Consider the following 20792-nt stretch of genomic DNA (forward strand, 5'->3'; position numbering starts at 1 on the left):
GGCCTGAATAGCTTTAGTGCTTTTTAAATTGGAGTCCTCGCATGATTGCTGATGTTGGCCTCCCTCTTGCCTGTCTTGAATGGCACCAAGCTCACTCAAGGGGGATGGGGGGAACAAGACCTCGGCGTAAATAAAAACAGAAGATGCTGAAAAAGCTCAGCAGGTCTGGCAGCGTTTGTGGAAAGAGAAACATGGTTGGCGTTTTGAGTCCGTATGACTCTTCTTCAGAGCCTGAAATGTTCTCTGGGTACTTGGCCTCACTGCTCAGCATCTTCCATCTCCTAAACCATGCTGTGATGCAGCATGCGGTGTCTACCTAGTGGAAAGTTCTGCAGAACCATGGAATGAGCAGTGGCCCTTTACCCCAATAAACCTACCGTTCCACAAACCACCTATTGTGAACTGTAGCCTAACGCCAGAGGGCAGAACATTCAGTCTGAATGCTCGATTCTCAAACTTAACACAAAACCTCACCCATCCCCACAATCCCATTGTTCAGACCAGAGCAGTAGTGTAACCATCAAATCCCTTGGGATTATTCGATCTACTCAGTAAATACCTAGCCCCAGCATTAATCCCAATCTTTATCGCGTATTTAGCCAGATACTTTTTATCAATGTTAATTCTTTCAGCTTCAACTGCTTTTCCTGTCAGTTTGTTCTGCCAGACCAACAACCTGGAGAGATAGAGTTCCTTCTATTGTTGCATCACAAAAAGGTTGGACATTTGAATTTGTTCCTTCAAATTCGGCATTGACAGTTAAAGAGCAAAAGTCTGTTTGCAGCTATCTCACCCATCCACTGTGTAGCACTCACCGTACAGAGACAGACGACACAGGGGTCAATCGCTGAGCTATAATATCCTCCAGCTTCCAGGATCTGACCATCATACAGACACACTGTGGAAGAATAAACAAGGAGGCTAGAAAACATGGTAACTGACGATCACATGCCAGACTTAAAATCTCAAGAAAGCAACAAAACTCCAGATTGTGCATCAGTCACGTACCAGGTGAAACCACACCGAACCAGTCACGTACCAGGTCAAACCACACCGAACCAGTCACGCACCAGGTCAAACCACACCGAACCAGTCAAGCACCAGGTGAAACCACAACGAACCAGTCACGCACCAGGTCAAACCACACCGAACCAGTCAAGCACCAGGTCAAACCACACTGAACCAGTCACGTACCAGGTGAAACCACACCGAACCAGTCAAGCACCAGGTGAAACCACACTGAACCAGTCAAGCACCAGGTGAAACCACACCGAACCAGTCACGTACCAGGTCAAACCACACCGAACCAGTCACGCACCAGGTCAAACCACACTGAACCAGTCAAGCACCAGTTAAACCACACCGAACCAGTCACGCACCAGGTCAAACCACACTGAACCAGTCAAGCACCAGGTCAAACCACACCGAACCAGTCAAGCACCAGGTCAAACCACACTGAACCAGTCAAGCACCAGGTCAAACCACACTGAACCAGTCAAGCACCAGGTGAAACCACACCGAACCAGTCAAGCACCAGGTCAAACCACACTGAACCAGTCACATACCAGGGGAAACCACACCGAACCAGTCATGCACCAATTCAAACCACACTGAACCAGTCAAGCACCATGTGAAACCACACCGAACCAGTCACGCACCAAGTCAAACCACACCGAACCAGTCACGCACCAGGTCAAACCACACTGAACCAGTCAAGCACCAGGTGAAACCACACCGAACCAGTCAAGCACCAGGTCAAACCACACTGAACCAGTCAAGCACCATGTGAAACCACACTGAACCAGTCACGCACCAGGTCAAACCACACTGAACCAGTCACGCACCAGGTGAAACCACACCGAACCAGTCACGCATCAGGTCACACCACACTGAACCAGTCAAGCACCAGGTCAAACCACACTGAACCAGTCAAGCACCATGTGAAACCACACCAAACCAGTCACGCACCAGGTGAAACCACACCGAACCAGTAACGCACCAGGTCAAACCACACTGAACCAGTCAAGCACCAGGTCAAACCACACTGAACCAGTCAAGCACCATGTGAAACCACACCGAACCAGTCACGCACCAGGTCAAACCACACTGAACCAGTCACGTACCAGGTGAAACCACACTGAACCAGTCACGCATCAGGTCACACCTCACTGAACCAGTCAAGCACCAGGTCAAACCACACTGAACCAGTCAAGAACCATGTGAAACCACACCGAACCAGTCACGCACCAGGTCAAACCACACCGAACCAGTCACGCACCAGGTCAAACCACACTGAACCAGTCACGCACCAGGTCCAACCACACTGAACCAGTCAAGCACCATGTGAAACCACACCGAACCAGTCACGCACCAGGTCAAACCACACCGAACCAGTCACGCACCAGGTCAAACCACACCGAACCACTCAAGCACCAGGTCAAACCACACCGAACCAGTCATGCACCAGGTCAAACCACACCGAACCAGTCAAGCACCAGGTGAAACCACACCGAACCAGTCAAGCACCAGGTCAAACCACACCGAACCAGTCAAGCACCAGTTCAAACCACACTGAACCAGTCACGTACCAGGTGAAACCACACCAAACCAGTCACGTACCAGGGGAAACCACACTGAACCAGTCAAGCACATGTGAAACCACACCGAACCAGTCACGCACCAAGTCAAACCACACCGAACCAGTCAAGCACCAGGTCAAACCACACTGAACCAGTCAAGCACCAGGTGAAACCACACCGAACCAGTCAAGCACCAGGTCAAACCACACTGAACCAGTCACGTACCAGGTGAAACCACACCGAACCAGTCAAGCACCAGGTCAAAATAGACTGAACCAGTCAAGCACCATGTGAAACCACACTGAACCAGTCACGCACCAGGTCAAACCACACTGAACCAGTCACGTACCAGGTGAAACCACACCGAACCAGTCACGCATCAGGTCACACCACACTGAACCAGTCAAGCACCAGGTGAAACCACACTGAACCAGTCAAGCACCAGGTCAAACCACACTGAACCAGTCAAGCACCATGTGAAACCACACCGAACCAGTCACGCACCAGGTGAAACCACACTGAACCAGTAACGCACCAGGTCAAACCACACTGAACCAGTCAAACACCAGGTCAAACCACACTGAACCAGTCAGTACCAGGTGAAACCACACCGAACCAGTCACGCATCAGGTCACACCACACTGAACCAGTCAAGCACCAGGTCAAACCACACTGAACCAGTCAAGCACCAGGTGAAACCACACTGAACCAGTCAAGCACCAGGTCAAACCACACTGAACCAGTCAAGCACCATGTGAAACCACACCGAACCAGTCACGCACCAGGTGAAACCACACCGAACCAGTAACGCACCAGGTCAAACCACACTGAACCAGTCAAACACCAGGTCAAACCACACTGAACCAGTCAAGCACCATGTGAAACCACACTGAACCAGTCAAGCACCAGGTCAAACCACACTGAACCAGTCACGTACCAGGTGAAACCACACTGAACCAGTCACGCATCAGGTCACACCACACTGAACCAGTCAAGCACCAGGTCAAACCACACTGAACCAGTCAAGCACCAGGTCCAACCACACTGAACCAGTCACGTACCAGGTGAAACCACACTGAACCAGTCACGCATCAGGTCACACCACACTGAACCAGTCAAGCACCAGGTCAAACCACACTGAACCAGTCAAGCACCAGGTCAAACCACACTGAACCAGTCAAGCACCATGTGAAACCACACCGAACCAGTCACGCACCAGGTCAAACAACACCGAACCAGTCACGCACCAAGTCAAACCACATTGAACCAGTCACGCACCAGGTCAAACCACACCGAACCAGTCACGCACCAGGTCAAACCACACTGAACCAGTCAAGCACCAGGTCAAACCTCACTGAACCAGTCAAGCACCAGGTCAAACCACACTGAACCAGTCAAGCACCAGGTCAAACCACACTGAACCAGTCAAGCACCAGGTCAAATCACACTGAAACAGCCAAGCACCACGTCAAACCATACCAAACCAGGTCAAACCACAATAATCCAGTCACGCACCAGGTCAAACCACACCGAACCAGTCACGCACCAGGACAAACCACACCGAACCAATCACGCACCAGGACAAACCACACCGAACCAGTCACGCACCAGGTCAAACCACACCGAACCAATCACGCACCAGTACAAACCACACTAAACCAGTCATGCACCAGGACAAACCACACTAAACCAGCCACGCACCAGGTCAAACTACACTGGACCAGTCACGCACCAGGTCAAACCGAACCGAACCAGTCACACACCAGGTCAAACCACACTCAACCAGTCACACGCCAGGTTAAACCACACTCAACCAGTCACACACCAGGTCAAATCACACTGAACCAGCCACACAATAGGTGAAACCACACCACATCTGTCACCACCAGGTCAAATGCACTGAACCAATCACATACCAGGTTAAAGCGCACCAAACCAGTCATACACCAGGTTAAACCACACTGAACCAGCCATGTACCTGATTAAACCACACCAAACCAGTCACGCACCAGGTCAAACCACACTAAACCAGCCACGTACCAGGTTAAACCACACCAAACCAGCCATGTACCTGATTAAACCACACCAAACCAGTCACGCACCAGGTCAAACCACACTGAACCAGCCACATAACAAGTCAACCACACTAAACCAGCCATGTACCAGGTTAAACCACACTGAACCAGTCACGTAGCAGGTTAAATCATACCTAACCGTTACACACCAAGTTAAACCAGATTGTCACAGATCAAATTTTAAAATGCTGAACAGTCGTACAGCAGATTTAAATACATTCCACCATTAGTCAAGTACCAGATTTAAAACCAGGCCTGATGGTGTGCCAGTAACATCCTATGATGCCACGTGGGTTTTTCTTTGGAATGACTGGTGGTCATTATGGAGAGAGGTTTACAACCTCCCGGTCAGCCAGTCAGTATGGACCGATCATTTAAGTGATTCTGTGAAAAGATCACTTTGATGACTTGACCTCATTAGTATCCAAGTTGCAAACGTACTATCCAAAATGGCTGTCCAAAGGTAGTTTTTCTGGAGTAAGACCAACAGATAATGGGCACCCTGCCTGGAGCCCACCTGCTGGCATTCAGCTACATTGGTGAGGAGTGGGTCATGGCAGGATTTGCATGACCAAGGAAGCAGTGGCCTAAAATGTTCTTTTAGACCAGGTGGAGAATTCCTGTTCCACGTACTCTCAAAAAATGTACATTTTATACTCAACCATTAAGGTCACTGTTTGCCAGCTTTACTGAGCAAGGCATCTGTGACAGGTGCTCAATGAAATGGCTTTGTGGTACAATCTATGTCATAAGAACCTGATTAATATTTATTCATAAAGGTTTTGCCTGATTGGGGTCCACGGAACACAACCGAGCATTAAAATGGGCATGGGGCGGTAAAATAAACGCTTGCATGTTAATTCCAGCTTGCATCAGGCATAGAATTTGTGGTGATCTTTGTGATGCATTTCCAGGATGCAAGGTGCAGTGATCACAAAGATACCCAAAGCTCTTTTGAAGAGCTAAACTCATTTTATTAACACTACTAAATTTGAGTTTGACACTTATTCCGAATAGCAAACATACATGTAAGAATTAAACTATTCGCTATAACAATTATATCTTAACTAACTCTGCAATACACTATGAACCTTGGACGGGATTCTCCGGTATCCGGTGGGCGAGCCGTACCGGCGCCTAAGAGTGGCGTGAACCACTCTGGCGTCGGGCCACCCGGAAGGTGCGGAATCCTCCGTACCTTCGGGGGCTAGGCTGGCGCTGGAGTGATTGGCGCCGCGCCAACCGGCGCTGAAGGACCTCTGCCGGTCGGTGAGTATTGGCGCATGCACAGGAGCACCAGCGTGTTCCCAGAACCACTGGCGTAATTCCTGCGCAAGCGCAGTGGGTTTCTTCTCCGCGCCGGCCATGGCGGAGCTTTACAGCGGCCGGCGCAGTCGGAAAGAGTGCCCCCACGGCACAGGCCCGCCTGCAGACCGGTGGGCCCCAATTGCGGGCCAGGCCACCGTGCCCCTCCTCCCGGGCCAGATCCCCCCTCACCCCCCCCCCCCCGAGGACACCACAGGCCGCCCGCAGAGCCAGGACCCGCCAGTAAGAACCTTGTGTAATTTACGCCGGTGGGACAGGCTGAAAACGGGCGGCCGCTCGATCCATCGCGGAGCAGAGAATCGCCGGGGGGGGGGGGGGGGGGGTGAGGGGCGCGCAGCCAACAGCTCCCGACCGTCGCGATGCGATTCCCACCCCCGCCAAAAAAACGGCGCCGGCGAATTCGGCAGCCGGCGTCAGGGCGTCGGGGCCGGATTCACACCGCTCCCCCGGCGATTCTCCGGCCCAGCAGGGGGTCGGAGAATCCCATCCCTTATCTTTGTCAGCTCCAGATCCAGTCTCCTCCCAAGCCCAAGAGCCAGTGCTATTTATGGTACTGTCCCTTAGCTCCCTCTAGTGGCTAGGCTTAACATAACATTAATTCTTCACATGCTGTACATTTGTATAATGTCACAGAATTAAAATCCCTGTTTGTGATTTTAGAAACACAATTTATGGAGAATCACAGTTAATAAGATGAACCCAAGTTTGGTAGTGCGGCTTCTTATAGTTGGGCGGGCTTAGTAACCCATATGACGTGCCCAGGGCTAATCATGCGGGAGCGCGCAAACCCCAGACTATAGCGTGACATGTGGGTCTGGTGGGTCAGGGGTTCGGGCAGAGTAAGACCTGAAGTTGGGGAGTTAACACCGGTGTATATGCCTGTGCCATATTTGCTTTTTACATTCTATAATAAACCCCTTTTGGTTTACACTGGAAACCTCCAGCGTGTATATCTCGAGCCACCACATCTACTACCGGGCAACGTTGTACATTCCTGAACCAGAGATCAGTGCCAACCCCAACCAATCGCCACCTTGAAAAATCTCCTTAACGTCAATGCCGTTTTACATTCATTGGAGCAGTTGAACTAAAAAGAGACCCTGATAACTAGTCTGTAACAAAATTTGCTTGAATATTTATGCCAATGTTCTCAAACAAGTAAACACACCATGACAAGTCAGCATGGATTTAGTAAGGGGAGGTCGTGCCTGACAAACCTGTTAGAGTTCTTTGAAGAGATAACAAATAGGTTAGACCAAGGAGAGCCAATGGATGTTATCTATCTTGACTTCCAAAAGGCCTTTGATAAGGTGCCTCACGGGAGACTGCTGAGTAAAATAAGGGCCCATGGTATTCGAGGCAAGGTACTAACATGGATTGACGATTGGCTGTCAGGCAGAAGCCAGAGAGTTGGGATAAAAGGTTCTTTTTCGGAATGGCAACCGGTGACGAGTGGTGTCCCGCAGGGTTCGGTGTTGGGGCCACAGCTGTTCTCTTTATATATTAACGATCTAGATGATGGGACTGGGGGCATTCTGGCTAAGTTTGCCGATGATACAAAGATAGGTGGAGGGGCAGTTAGTATGGAGGAGGTGGGGAGGCTGCAGAAAGATTTCGACAGTTTAGGAGAGTGGTCCAAGAAATGGCTGATGAAATTCAACGTGGGCAAGTGCGAGGTCTTGCACTTTGGAAAAAGAATAGAGGCATGGACTATTTTCTAAACGGTGACAAAATTCATAATGCTGAAGTGCAAAGGGACTTGGGGGTCCTAGTCCAGGATTCTCTAAAGGTAAACTTGCAGGTTGAGTCCGTAATTAAGAAAGCAAATGCAATGTTGTCATTTATCTCAAGAGGCTTGGAATATAAAAGCAGGGATGTACTTCTGAAGCTTTATAAAGCATTAGTTAAGCCCCATTTAGAATACTGTGAGCAATTTTGGGCCCCACACCTCAGGAAGGACATACTGGCACTGGAGCGGGTCCAGCGGAGATTCACACGGATGATCCCAGGAATGGTAGGCCTAACATACGATGAACGTCTGAGGATCCTGGGATTATATTCATTGGAGTTTAGGAGGTTGAGGAGAGATCTAATAGAAACTTACAAGATAATGAATGGCTTAGATAGGGTGGACGTAGGGAAGTTGTTTCCATTCGCAGGGGAGACAAGGACCCGGGGGCACAGCCTTAGAATAAAAGGGAGTCCCTTTAGAACAGAGATGAGGAGAAATTTCTTCAGCCAGAGTGGTGGGTCTGTGGAATTCATTGCCACAGAGGGCGGTGGAGGCCGGGACGTTGAGTGTCTTTAAGACAGAAGTTGATAAATTCTTGATTTCTCGAGGAATTAAGGGCTATGGAGAGAGAGCGGGTAAATGGAGTTGAAATCAGCCATGATTGAATGGTGGAGTGGACTCGATGGGCCGAATGGCCTTACTTCCGCTCCTATGTCTTATGGTCTTATGGACTAAAACATGGCAAAAAGTGACAAGAAATGAATTCCAAATGTGATGATACTGTGGTGTAGAATGTAGGGATATTGTTCAAACACCCCAATTCTCCTCATGAAATTAGTTTGCACCAAGGTTGGCAACAGAGGTTTGCAGTTCATCGTCAGCAGTCCCTCAATTCGAGGATGACATCCACTCAGGATTGTGAGTTTCTGCCATGGGGCTTCGTGTGACTGAACAGGCCGACCCTCGGCCCACGGATATTTGGGCACATGGGGCAGGGCGTCCCATGAGATCATGGGTACCGGAGTGTGGAATTTGCTTCCTTTTCTTCCTCCTCTGCCATTGCTCTGCCTCATCATTAATATGTTGTGATCCAAATCTTAATGCAGCTTGATGGACAAGTTGTCACCGTTCTGAGATATTGGTCACAAGCTCCTCCCAGTCATTAATGTCAATGCTGCTGTGCTTCAGTGAGTGACTCAGAGTGTCTTTGAAGAATTTTCTTTGTCCTCTCCTGGAATGTTGGCCATTTGGGAGTTGGCAGGGGAGTCACGTTTTGGCCATCCGCACACAGTGTCCAGTCCATCATAGTTGATTTTCAGGAGTTATGCTCGAATGCTTGTGGAGCTGGCTTTCAAGGAAATCACTAGCATTTGCTTGACAAGCCTGCCACTGAATCCGGAGGTTGTGGCGGAGGCATTGCTGATAGAATTTCTTCAGCTATCTTATGTGCCGCTGATACACCACTCAGGTCTCACTGCAGTGCTGTAGTGTATGGTGAAAAACAGCTGCTCGGTACAATCAGACTTCGAGGTCCTTGTGGTCAAACACTCACTGTCAGAGTTTGTAGAAGGCTGAACTGACTCAGCTGATTTAGTATTGGGTCTCTTTCTGGATTTTTGGGAGGCGGTGCCAGGATATGGTCTGTAAGTAAAGCTCATGGTAAAACCATGATAACAAAGAAGCTGTGGCTGCCTCCCCTTGCCGGTGATAAGCACTCTTTGACCTTACCTGAGCAAGATGGACAACATTCACCAGGCACAGAATAAGGATGCTCACAGGAAGGCGGCTCACACGTCAGAACATCACAGCTTACTTCTCCTAGCTGTTTGAGAGAGATGGACAGATTAAGAGAAGTGTGGTATGTAATAAAATACATTTTTTTAAAAGCGAAGTGTGGTAGGGAGAGAGAGGGAGAGAAAGAGAGAGAGTGTGTGAGTGAGTTACAAAGCGAGGAGATGGACATAGAGGGCCGTAACTTCCACAGAGTGGCAATGAGCATTAGATTGCCATTCCGTGTACAATTACCTTTGTAGATTCTCTTCCGTGCCTGTCTTGCCCGACCTTCCAGCTCACACTGGTCGAGATCCAGGCATTGCAGCTGTCCTCAACACCCTGTGTTGCACTCCATCTCCGTTGGATTGAAGGAGGACATGTCCCTTTTTAAGGCACTTGCTGACATGAAGCACGCAAGTGAAAGGTCTTTCAATTAACAGGCCATGGAGAAGGTAAGTGGGTAGGAGGCAGTATTTGGAAGTCAGGGGGAGAAAGGGTCAGGGAGAGTGGAACTCGGCAGGGTTGCAGAGGGAGTGTGGGTGGTCGGGTCAGTTAGGTAGGGGGAAACGCATGGGGGGGCAGAAAAGATGGGGAATACTGTGGAGGAGGTCATCTATCTCCATGCATTCTATGCACTGGCCTGGTGGTTATTAAATTGAATGCAGCCTAAGCATCAGTTAAATGTATACATGTAGCTTTTTCCATGCTCCAAGAAACATTCAACTACAATACAGGTTAACTGCAGAATAAAGCAATCCCTAAACAAGCAATACTCACCATGCAGCTCACATCAATACTCACAGGAATAGGAGTAGGCCATTCAGCCCATCAAGCCTGCTCCAACTTTCAATATGATCATGGCTAATCGGATATATCAATGCCTTTTACCCACACTATCGCCATAGCCCTTTACATTATTGTTAATCAGAAATCTATCAATCTCTATCTTAAAGATAAACAATGACTTTGTTTCCACAGCCCTCTGAGATAGAGAAATCCAAGGATTCACAACCCTCTGTGAAAATAAATTTCTCCTCATTTCATTCCTAAGTAGCTTCCCCCTTATTTGGAAATTGTGCTCTCTGGTTCTAGATTCTCCAACCAAGGGAAACATCTTACCTGCATCTACCCTGTCTATTCTTTTAAATATTTTGTAGGTTTCAATGAAAGCACTCTTATTCTTTGAAACTCTAGAGAATACAGGCCAGTTTGCACAATCTCTCTTCTAAGACAGTCCAATCACCCCTGGAACAAGTCTGGTGGATCCTCATTGCACTCCCTCTGTTGCAATCATATCCATTCTGAGATAAGTGAACCAAAACTGCATCAAGCTCCTACACAATTGAAGCAGGATCTCATTGTTAATGTACTCAAATCCTCTTGTGATAAAGGCTAACATTCCATGAACTTTCCTAATAGTTTGCTGCACCTGCTTGCTAACCTTCAGTAACTTATGGACAAGGACAACCAGATTCCTTTTGATATCTATACTTGCCAATTTCTTACCTTTCAGGAAATACCCTGCAATCTGCTCCTTCCACCAAAGTGGATTACCCAGGGGCGGATTTACAATGAAACACACTGTGCCTAGGCACAGGGCCCCAACTAACGGGGGTGCACCGCTGCCGGCTGTTGTAACGCTGGAACCAGTACTGGAACTCAGTTCAACTGGAATGCACTTTAACAAAGCCAGACAGTTAGCAGAGCCTCCAATCAGAAAGCTGCTGATATTTGCTACCTTCCAGTCTTCAGGAACCATTCTGGAACCTATAGAACTTTAGAAGGTAATCAACAATGCATCTACTATCTCCATAGCAACCATTTTCAACACTCTGGGATGAATAATATTAGATCCCAGGAACTTATCAACTTTCAGTCCCATTATTTCCCCAATGCAACATTCTTACTAATACTAATTTGCTTCAACTCCTCATTTTCTCAGTCCTTTGGATATCTAACTCTGGAAGATTTCCTGTATCTTCCTTAGTGAAAACGGACACAAAGTAATCATTTAGCTTCTCTACCATTTTTCTATTACTAATTATGAATTCTCCTGATTCTACCCATATGGACCCACATTTGTCTTTGCCAAACGCTACTTTTTTACAAACCATAGAAGTCTCAGACCTCATTCAGTGATTAAGCTTTTCTCCACTCACTGTGTTCCACTATTCACCCCATCCACTCGCCATATAGAAACAGTGTATGCCTGTCATAAATCTCACTGTTCCTTCCTGCTCACAATCTAGCGACGAGAATCAGATAACGTTACCGCATGGTTATGAAACTCACTTGGCATTTGCAGTAGGAGCAGGGTCGATTTTCAGGCTGAAATGACTGATCATTGGTGACCTTCCTCCCTTCGTAGTTGCAATCTGCAAGGGAAGATCCATGTGAATAAATGAATGTGCCCACAACACAGATGAATCCGGTATCGAAACACTTACAGCCACGTCAGTAATTGCTCACCATGGAGTAATAATAATAATTAATAACAATTTTATTTCATCACTTGAAAATGTAGCCAGCTGGATACAAAATTGGCTCAATGGCAGGAACCAAATGGTAATTGTTGATGGGTGTTTTGGTGACTGGAAGGTTGTTTCCAGTGCGGTTCTGCAGGGCTCAGTACTCGGCCCCCCTTTTTGGGGTACGTATTAATTTTTTAAAATATATATTTTATTCCAAACACAATCAGCAACATACACATACAGCAATCCAATATAAACCTGATTCCGTTTGTCAATTTTCCCCCTTTTCCTCCCCTGAACTACCCCAACAGCCCCCCCCCCCCCCATCGCAAACCCACTGACCTCCTGCACCCCTTCCGCTGACGACAAATTGATACTCAAATAAGGACAGAAAAAGCTTCACCGTCATAAAACCCGTCTTCCATGGTATGCATTAATGATTTGGATGTAAATGTAGGGGCATGATCAAGACCTTTGCAGATGACACAAATTTGCTGCGTAGTTGATAGCATAGAGGATTACTTCATGACTGCAGGAAGATATCAACAGACTGGTCAGGTGCCAGAAACTTGGCCAATCGAATTCAAACACAAATATGAGGCCCAAATTTCAGAGACTTCAAGATATAATACCAGCTTATCGAGAATGTGTCAGGACCGTAGTGAGGGAGACAGACAGTGGGAGACGATTAGAGCACTCAGGGAGACAGACAGCAGGGGGAAGATTAGCGCAGTGAGGGAAACAGACAGCGGGAGAATGATTAGCGCAGAGAGGTAGACAGCTAGAGAACAATTAGCGCAGTGAGAGCAAAAGACAGCGGGAGAACGATTAGCGCAGAGAGTGGCAGACAACGGGAGAACGATTAACTCAGTGAGACAGAGTCAGAGAACAGGACGGCGATTAGCACAGTGATGGACACAGACAGCAGGAGAACGATTAGTGCAGTGAGGGAGACAGCGGGAGGAAGATTAGCGCAGTGAGGGAAACAGACAGCGGGAGAACGATTAGCGCAGTGAGAGAGACAGACAGCGGGAGAATGATTAGCGTAGTGAGAGTGACAGACAGTGAGAAAATGATTAGAGCAGTGAGGGAGAGACAGTGAGAAAATGATTAGCTCAGTGAGGGAGACAGACAGTGAGAGAATGATTAGCGCAGTGAGAGTGACAGACAATGAGAGAATGATTAGTGTAGTGAGAGTGACAGATAGTGAGAGAATGATTAGAGTAGTGAGGGAGAGACAGTGAGAGAATGATTAGCTCAGTGAGGGAGACAGACAGTGAGAGAATGATTAGAGCAGTGAGGGAGACAGACAGTGAGAGAATGATTAGAGCAGTGAGGGAGAGACAGTGAGAAAATGATTAGCTCAGTGAGGGAGACAGACAGTGAGAGAATGATTAGCGCAGTGAGAGTGACAGACAATGAGAGAATGATTAGTGTAGTGAGAGTGACAGATAGTGAGAGAATGATTAGAGCAGAGAGTGACAGACAGTGAGAGAACGATTAGCGCAGTGAGAGAGACAGACAGCGGGAGAATGATTAGCGTAGTGAGAGTGACAGACAGTGAGAAAATGATTAGAGCAGTGAGGGAGAGACAGTGAGAAAATGATTAGCTCAGTGAGGGAGACAGACAGTGAGAGAATGATTAGCGCAGTGAGAGTGACAGACAATGAGAGAATGATTAGTGTAGTGAGAGTGACAGATAGTGAGAGAATGATTAGAGTAGTGAGGGAGAGACAGTGAGAGAATGATTAGCTCAGTGAGGGAGACAGACAGTGAGAGAATGATTAGAGCAGTGAGGGAGACAGACAGTGAGAGAATGATTAGAGCAGTGAGGGAGAGACAGTGAGAAAATGATTAGCTCAGTGAGGGAGACAGACAGTGAGAGAATGATTAGCGCAGTGAGAGTGACAGACAATGAGAGAATGATTAGTGTAGTGAGAGTGACAGATAGTGAGAGAATGATTAGAGCAGAGAGTGACAGACAGTGAGAGAATGATTAGCGTAGTGAGAGCGACAGACAGTGAGAGAACGATTAGAGCAGTGAGGGAGACAGACAGTGAGGGAATGATTAGCGCAGTGAGAGTGACAGACAGTGAGAGAATGATTAGAGCAGTGAGGGAGAGACAGTGAGAAAATGATTAGCTCAGTGAGGGAGACAGACAGTGAGAGAATGATTAGAGCAGTGAGGGAGACAGACAGTGAGAGAATGATTAGCTCAGTGAGGGAGACAGACAGTGAGAGAATGATTAGAGCAGTGAGGGAGACGGACAGTGAGATAATGATTAGCTCAGTGAGGGAGACAGACAGTGAGAGAATGATTAGCTCAGTGAGGGAGACAGACAGTGAGAGAATGATTAGCTCAGTGAGGGAGACAGACAGTGAGAGAATGATTAGCTCAGTGAGGGAGACAGACAGTGAGAGAATGATTAGCTCAGTGAGGGAGACAGACAGTGAGAGAATGATTAGAGCAGTGAGGGAGTCAGACAGTGAGAGAATGATTAGCTCAGTGAGGGAGACAGACAGTGAGAGAATGATTAGCTCGGTGAGGGAGACAGACAGTGAGAGAGCGATTAGCTCAGTGAGGGAGACAGACAGTGAGCGAATGATTAGCTCAATGAGGGAGACAGACAGTGAGAGAATGATTAGAGCAGTGAGGGAGACAGTAAGTGAGAGAATGATTAGAGCAGTGAGGGAGACAGACAGTGGGAGAATGATTAGCTCAGTGAGGGAGACAGTAAGTGAGAGAATGATTAGAACAGTGAGGGAGACAGACAGTGGGAGAACGATTAGCTCAATGAGGGAGACAGACTGTGAGAGAATGATTAGAGCAGTGAGAGTGACAGACAGTGAGAGAATGATTAGAGCAGTGAGGGAGACAGACAGTGGGAGAATGATTAGCTTAATGAGGGAGACAGACAGTGAGAGAATGATTAGAGCAGTGAGGGAGACAGACAGTGGGAGAATGATTAGCTCAATGAGGGAGACAGACAGTGAGAGAATGATTAGCTCAGTGAGGGAGACAGTAAGTGAGAGAATGATTAGAGCAGTGAGGGAGACAGACAGTGGGAGAATGATTAGCTCAGTGAGGGAGACAGTAAGTGAGAGAATGATTAGAGCAGTGAGGGAGACAGACAGTGGGAGAACGATTAGCTCAATGAGGGAGACAGACTGTGTGAGAATGATTAGAGCAATGAGAGAGACCGACAGCGGGAGAACGATGAATGCAGTGAGGGAGACAGACAGCGGGAGAACTATTACCTCAGTGAGGGAGACAGACAGTGAGAGAATGATTAGAGCAGTGAGGGAGACAGACAACGGGAGAACGATTAAATCAATGAGGGAGACAGACAACGGGTGAATGATTAGAGCAGTGAGGGAGACAGACAGCGGGAGAATAATTAATGCAGTGAGGGAGACAGCGGGAGAACGATTAGAGCAGTGAGGGAGACAGACAGCGGGAGAATAATTAATTGCATGAGAGAGACAGACAATGGTTGAACGATCAGCGTAGTGAGGGAGATAGACAGTGAGAGAATGATTAGAGCAGTGAGGGAGACAGACAGTGAGAGAATGATTAGCGCAGAGAGTGACAGACAGTGAGCGAATGATTAGCGTAGTGAGAGCGACAGACAGTGAGAGAACGATTAGAGCAGTGAGGGAGACAGTGAGGGAATGATTAGCGCAGTGAGAGTGACAGACAGTGAGAGAATGATTAGAGCAGTGAGGGAGAGACAGTGAGAAAATGATTAGCTCAGTGAGGGAGACAGACAGTGAGAGAATGATTAGAGCAGTGAGGGAGACAGACAGTGAGAGAATGATTAGCTCAGTGAGGGAGACAGACAGTGAGAGAATGATTAGAGCAGTGAGGGAGACAGACAGTGAGAGAATGATTAGCTCAGTGAGGGAGACAGACAGTGAGAGAATGATTAGCTCAGTGAGGGAGACAGACAGTGAGAGAATGATTAGCTCAGTGAGGGAGACAGACAGTGAGAGAATGATTAGCTCAGTGAGGGAGACAGACAGTGAGAGAATGATTAGCTCAGTGAGGGAGACAGACAGTGAGAGAATGATTAGAGCAGTGAGGGAGACAGACAGTGAGAGAATGATTAGCTCAGTGAGGGAGACAGACAGTGAGAGAATGATTAGCTCGGTGAGGGAGACAGACAGTGAGAGAGCGATTAGCTCAGTGAGGGAGACAGACAGTGAGAGAATGATTAGCTCAATGAGGGAGACAGACAGTGAGAGAATGATTAGAGCAGTGAGGGAGACAGTAAGTGAGAGAATGATTAGAGCAGTGAGGGAGACAGACAGTGGGAGAATGATTAGAGCAGTGAGGGAGACAGACAGTGAGAGAATGATTAGCTCAGTGAGGGAGACAGACAGTGAGAGAATGATTAGAGCAGTGAGGGAGACAGACAGTGAGATAATGATTAGCTCAGTGAGGGAGACAGACAGTGAGAGAATGATTAGCTCAGTGAGGGAGGGAGACAGTGGGAGAATGATTAGCTCAATGAGGGAGACAGACAGTGAGAGAATGATTAGCTCAGTGAGGGAGACAGTAAGTGAGAGAATGATTAGAGCAGTGAGGGATGGAGACAGTGGGAGTATGATTAGCTCAGTGAGGGAGACAGACAGTGAGAGAATGATTAGAGCAGTGAGGGAGACAGACAGTGGGAGAACGATTAGCTCGGTGAGGGAGACAGACAGTGAGAGAGCGATTAGCTCAGTGAGGGAGACAGACAGTGAGAGAATGATTAGCTCAATGAGGGAGACAGACAGTGAGAGAATGATTAGAGCAGTGAGGGAGACAGTAAGTGAGAGAATGATTAGAGCAGTGAGGGAGACAGACAACGGGAGAACGATTAACTCAGTGAGGGAGACAGTAAGTGAGAGAATGATTAGAACAGTGAGGGAGACAGACAGTGGGAGAACGATTAGCTGAATGAGGGAGACAGACTGTGAGAGAATGATTAGAGCAGTGAGAGTGACAGACAGTGAGAGAATGATTAGAGCAGTGAGGGAGACAGACAGTGGGAGAATGATTAGCTTAATGAGGGAGACAGACAGTGAGAGAATGATTAGAGCAGTGAGGGAGACAGACAGTGGGAGAATGATTAGCTCAATGAGGGAGACAGACAGTGAGAGAATGATTAGCTCAGTGAGGGAGACAGTAAGTGAGAGAATGATTAGAGCAGTGAGGGAGGGAGACAGTGGGAGAATGATTAGCTCAGTGAGGGAGACAGTAAGTGAGAGAATGATTAGAGCAGTGAGGGAGACAGTCAGTGGGAGAACGATTAATGCAGTGAGGGAGACAGACAGCGGGAGAACTATTACCTCAGTGAGGGAGACAGACAGTGAGAGAATGATTAGAGCAGTGAGGGAGACAGACAACGGGAGAACGATTAACTCAATGAGGGAGACAGACAACGGGTGAATGATTAGAGCAGTGAGGGAGACAGACAGCGGGAGAATAATTAATGCAGTGAGGGAGACAGCGGGAGAACGATTAGAGCAGTGAGGGAGACAGACAGCGGGAGAATAATTAATTGCGTGAGAGAGACAGACAATGGTTGAACGATCAGCGTAGTGAGGGAGATAGACAGCGGGAGAACGATTAGAGCAGTGAGGGAGACAGACAGTGAGAGAATGATTAGAGCAGTGAGGGAGACAGACAGTGAGAGAATGATTAGCGCAGAGAGTGACAGACAGTGAGAGAATGATTAGCGTAGTGAGAGCGACAGACAGTGAGAGAACGATTAGAGCAGTGAGGGAGACAGTGAGGGAATGATTAGCGCAGTGAGAGTGACAGACAGTGAGAGAATGATTAGCGTAGTGAGAGCGACAGACAGTGAGAGAACGATTAGAGCAGTGAGGGAGACAGTGAGGGAATGATTAGCGCAGTGAGAGTGACAGACAGTGAGAGAATGATTAGAGCAGTGAGGGAGAGACAGTGAGAAAATGATTAGCTCAGTGAGGGAGACAGACAGTGAGAGAATGATTAGAGCAGTGAGGGAGACAGACAGTGAGAGAATGATTAGCTCAGTGAGGGAGACAGACAGTGAGAGAATGATTAGAGCAGTGAGGGAGACAGACAGTGAGAGAATGATTAGCTCAGTGAGGGAGACAGACAGTGAGAGAATGATTAGCTCAGTGAGGGAGACAGACAGTGAGAGAATGATTAGCTCAGTGAGGGAGACAGACAGTGAGAGAATGATTAGCTCAGTGAGGGAGACAGACAGTGAGAGAATGATTAGCTCAGTGAGGGAGACAGACAGTGAGAGAATGATTAGAGCAGTGAGGGAGACAGACAGTGAGAGAATGATTAGCTCAGTGAGGGAGACAGACAGTGAGAGAATGATTAGCTCGGTGAGGGAGACAGACAGTGAGAGAGCGATTAGCTCAGTGAGGGAGACAGACAGTGAGAGAATGATTAGCTCAATGAGGGAGACAGACAGTGAGAGAATGATTAGCTCAGTGAGGGAGACAGACAGTGAGAGAATGATTAGAGCAGTGAGGGAGACAGACAGTGAGAGAATGATTAGCTCAGTGAGGGAGACAGACAGTGAGAGAATGATTAGCTCGGTGAGGGAGACAGACAGTGAGAGAGCGATTAGCTCAGTGAGGGAGACAGACAGTGAGAGAATGATTAGCTCAATGAGGGAGACAGACAGTGAGAGAATGATTAGAGCAGTGAGGGAGACAGTAAGTGAGAGAATGATTAGAGCAGTGAGGGAGACAGACAGTGGGAGAACGATTAGCTCAATGAGGGAGACAGACTGTGAGAGAATGATTAGAGCAGTGAGAGTGACAGACAATGAGAGAATGATTAGAGCAGTGAGGGAGAGAGACAGTGGGAGAATGATTAGCTTAATGAGGGAGACAGACAGTGAGAGAATGATTAGAGCAGTGAGGGAGACAGACAGTGGGAGAATGATTAGCTCAATGAGGGAGACAGACAGTGAGAGAATGATTAGCTCAGTGAGGGAGACAGTAAGTGAGAGAATGATTAGAGCAGTGAGGGAGGGAGACAGTGGGAGAATGATTAGCTCAGTGAGGGAGACAGTAAGTGAGAGAATGATTAGAGCAGTGAGGGAGACAGACAGTGGGAGAACGATTAGCTCAATGAGGGAGACAGACTGTGTGAGAATGATTAGAGCAGTGAGAGAGACCGACAGCGGGAGAACGATTAATGCAGTGAGGGAGGCAGACAGCGGGAGAACTATTACCTCAGTGAGGGAGACAGACAGTGAGAGAATGATTAGAGCAGTGAGGGAGACAGACAACGGGAGAACGATTAACTCAATGAGGGAGACAGACAACGGGTGAATGATTAGAGCAGTGAGGGAGACAGACAGCGGGAGAATAATTAATGCAGTGAGGGAGACAGCGGGAGAACGATTAGAGCAGTGAGGGAGACAGACAGCGGGAGAATAATTAATTGCGTGAGAGAGACAGACAATGGTTGAACGATCAGCGTAGTGAGGGAGATAGACAGCGGGAGAACGATTAGAGCAGTGAGGGAGACAGACAGTGAGAGAATGATTAGCGCAGAGAGTGACAGACAGTGAGAGAATGATTAGCGTAGTGAGAGCGACAGACAGTGAGAGAACGATTAGAGCAGTGAGGGAGACAGTGAGGGAATGATTAGCGCAGTGAGAGTGACAGACAGTGAGAGAATGATTAGAGCAGTGAGGGAGAGACAGTGAGAAAATGATTAGCTCAGTGAGGGAGACAGACAGTGAGAGAATGATTAGAGCAGTGAAGGAGACAGACAGTGAGAGAATGATTAGCTCAGTGAGGGAGACAGACAGTGAGAGAATGATTAGAGCAGTGAGGGAGACAGCCAGTGAGAGAATGATTAGCTCAGTGAGGGAGACAGACAGTGAGAGAATGATTAGCTCAGTGAGGGAGACAGACAGTGAGAGAATGATTAGCTCAGTGAGGGAGACAGACAGTGAGAGAATGATTAGCTCAGTGAGGGAGACAGACAGTGAGAGAATGATTAGCTCAGTGAGGGAGACAGACAGTGAGAGAATGATTAGAGCAGTGAGGGAGACAGACAGTGAGAGAATGATTAGCTCAGTGAGGGAGACAGACAGTGAGAGAATGATTAGCTCGGTGAGGGAGACAGACAGTGAGAGAGCGATTAGCTCAGTGAGGGAGACAGACAGTGAGAGAATGATTAGCTCAATGAGGGAGACAGACAGTGAGAGAATGATTAGAGCAGTGAGGGAGACAGTAAGTGAGAGAATGATTAGAGCAGTGAGGGAGACAGACAGTTGGAGAACGATTAGCTCAATGAGGGAGACAGACTGTGAGAGAATGATTAGAGCAGTGAGAGTGACAGACAATGAGAGAATGATTAGAGCAGTGAGGGAGAGAGACAGTGGGAGAATGATTAGCTGAATGAGGGAGACAGACAGTGAGAGAATGATTAGCTCAGTGAGGGAGGGAGACAGTGGGAGAATGATTAGCTCAATGAGGGAGACAGACAGTGAGAGAATGATTAGCTCAGTGAGGGAGACAGTAAGTGAGAGAATGATTAGAGCAGTGAGGGAGGGAGACAGTGGGAGAATGATTAGCTCAGTGAGGGAGACAGTAAGTGAGAGAATGATTAGTGCAGTGAGGGAGACAGACAGTGGGAGAACGATTAGCTCAATGAGGGAGACAGACTGTGTGAGAATGATTAGAGCAGTGAGAGAGACCGACAGCGGGAGAACGATTAATGCAGTGAGGGAGACAGACAGCGGGAGAACGATTACCTCAGTGAGGGAGACAGACAGTGAGAGAATGATTAGAGCAGTGAGGGAGACAGACAACGGGAGAACGATTAACT

General features: G+C 47.9%; 1 protein-coding gene across 3 annotated transcripts in view; it reads right to left on the bottom strand.

Annotated features, from left to right (window-relative positions):
- LOC140431033 (von Willebrand factor C and EGF domain-containing protein-like) overlaps positions 1–20792 on the bottom strand; it is a 633994-nt gene that overhangs the window by 97866 nt on the left and 515336 nt on the right. For all 3 annotated transcript variants that reach the window (XM_072518932.1, XM_072518933.1, XM_072518934.1), the window contains exons 28-30: positions 11778–11860; positions 9441–9534; positions 816–898 (exon numbers count right to left, since the gene is read on the bottom strand). In XM_072518932.1, the coding sequence (XP_072375033.1) occupies positions 816–898; positions 9441–9534; positions 11778–11860 (260 nt within the window). The remainder of the gene's footprint in view (positions 1–815; positions 899–9440; positions 9535–11777; positions 11861–20792) is intronic.

This window comes from Scyliorhinus torazame, chromosome 10 (genome assembly GCF_047496885.1).
Source record: "Scyliorhinus torazame isolate Kashiwa2021f chromosome 10, sScyTor2.1, whole genome shotgun sequence".
Classification (NCBI taxonomy): domain Eukaryota; kingdom Metazoa; phylum Chordata; class Chondrichthyes; order Carcharhiniformes; family Scyliorhinidae; genus Scyliorhinus; species Scyliorhinus torazame.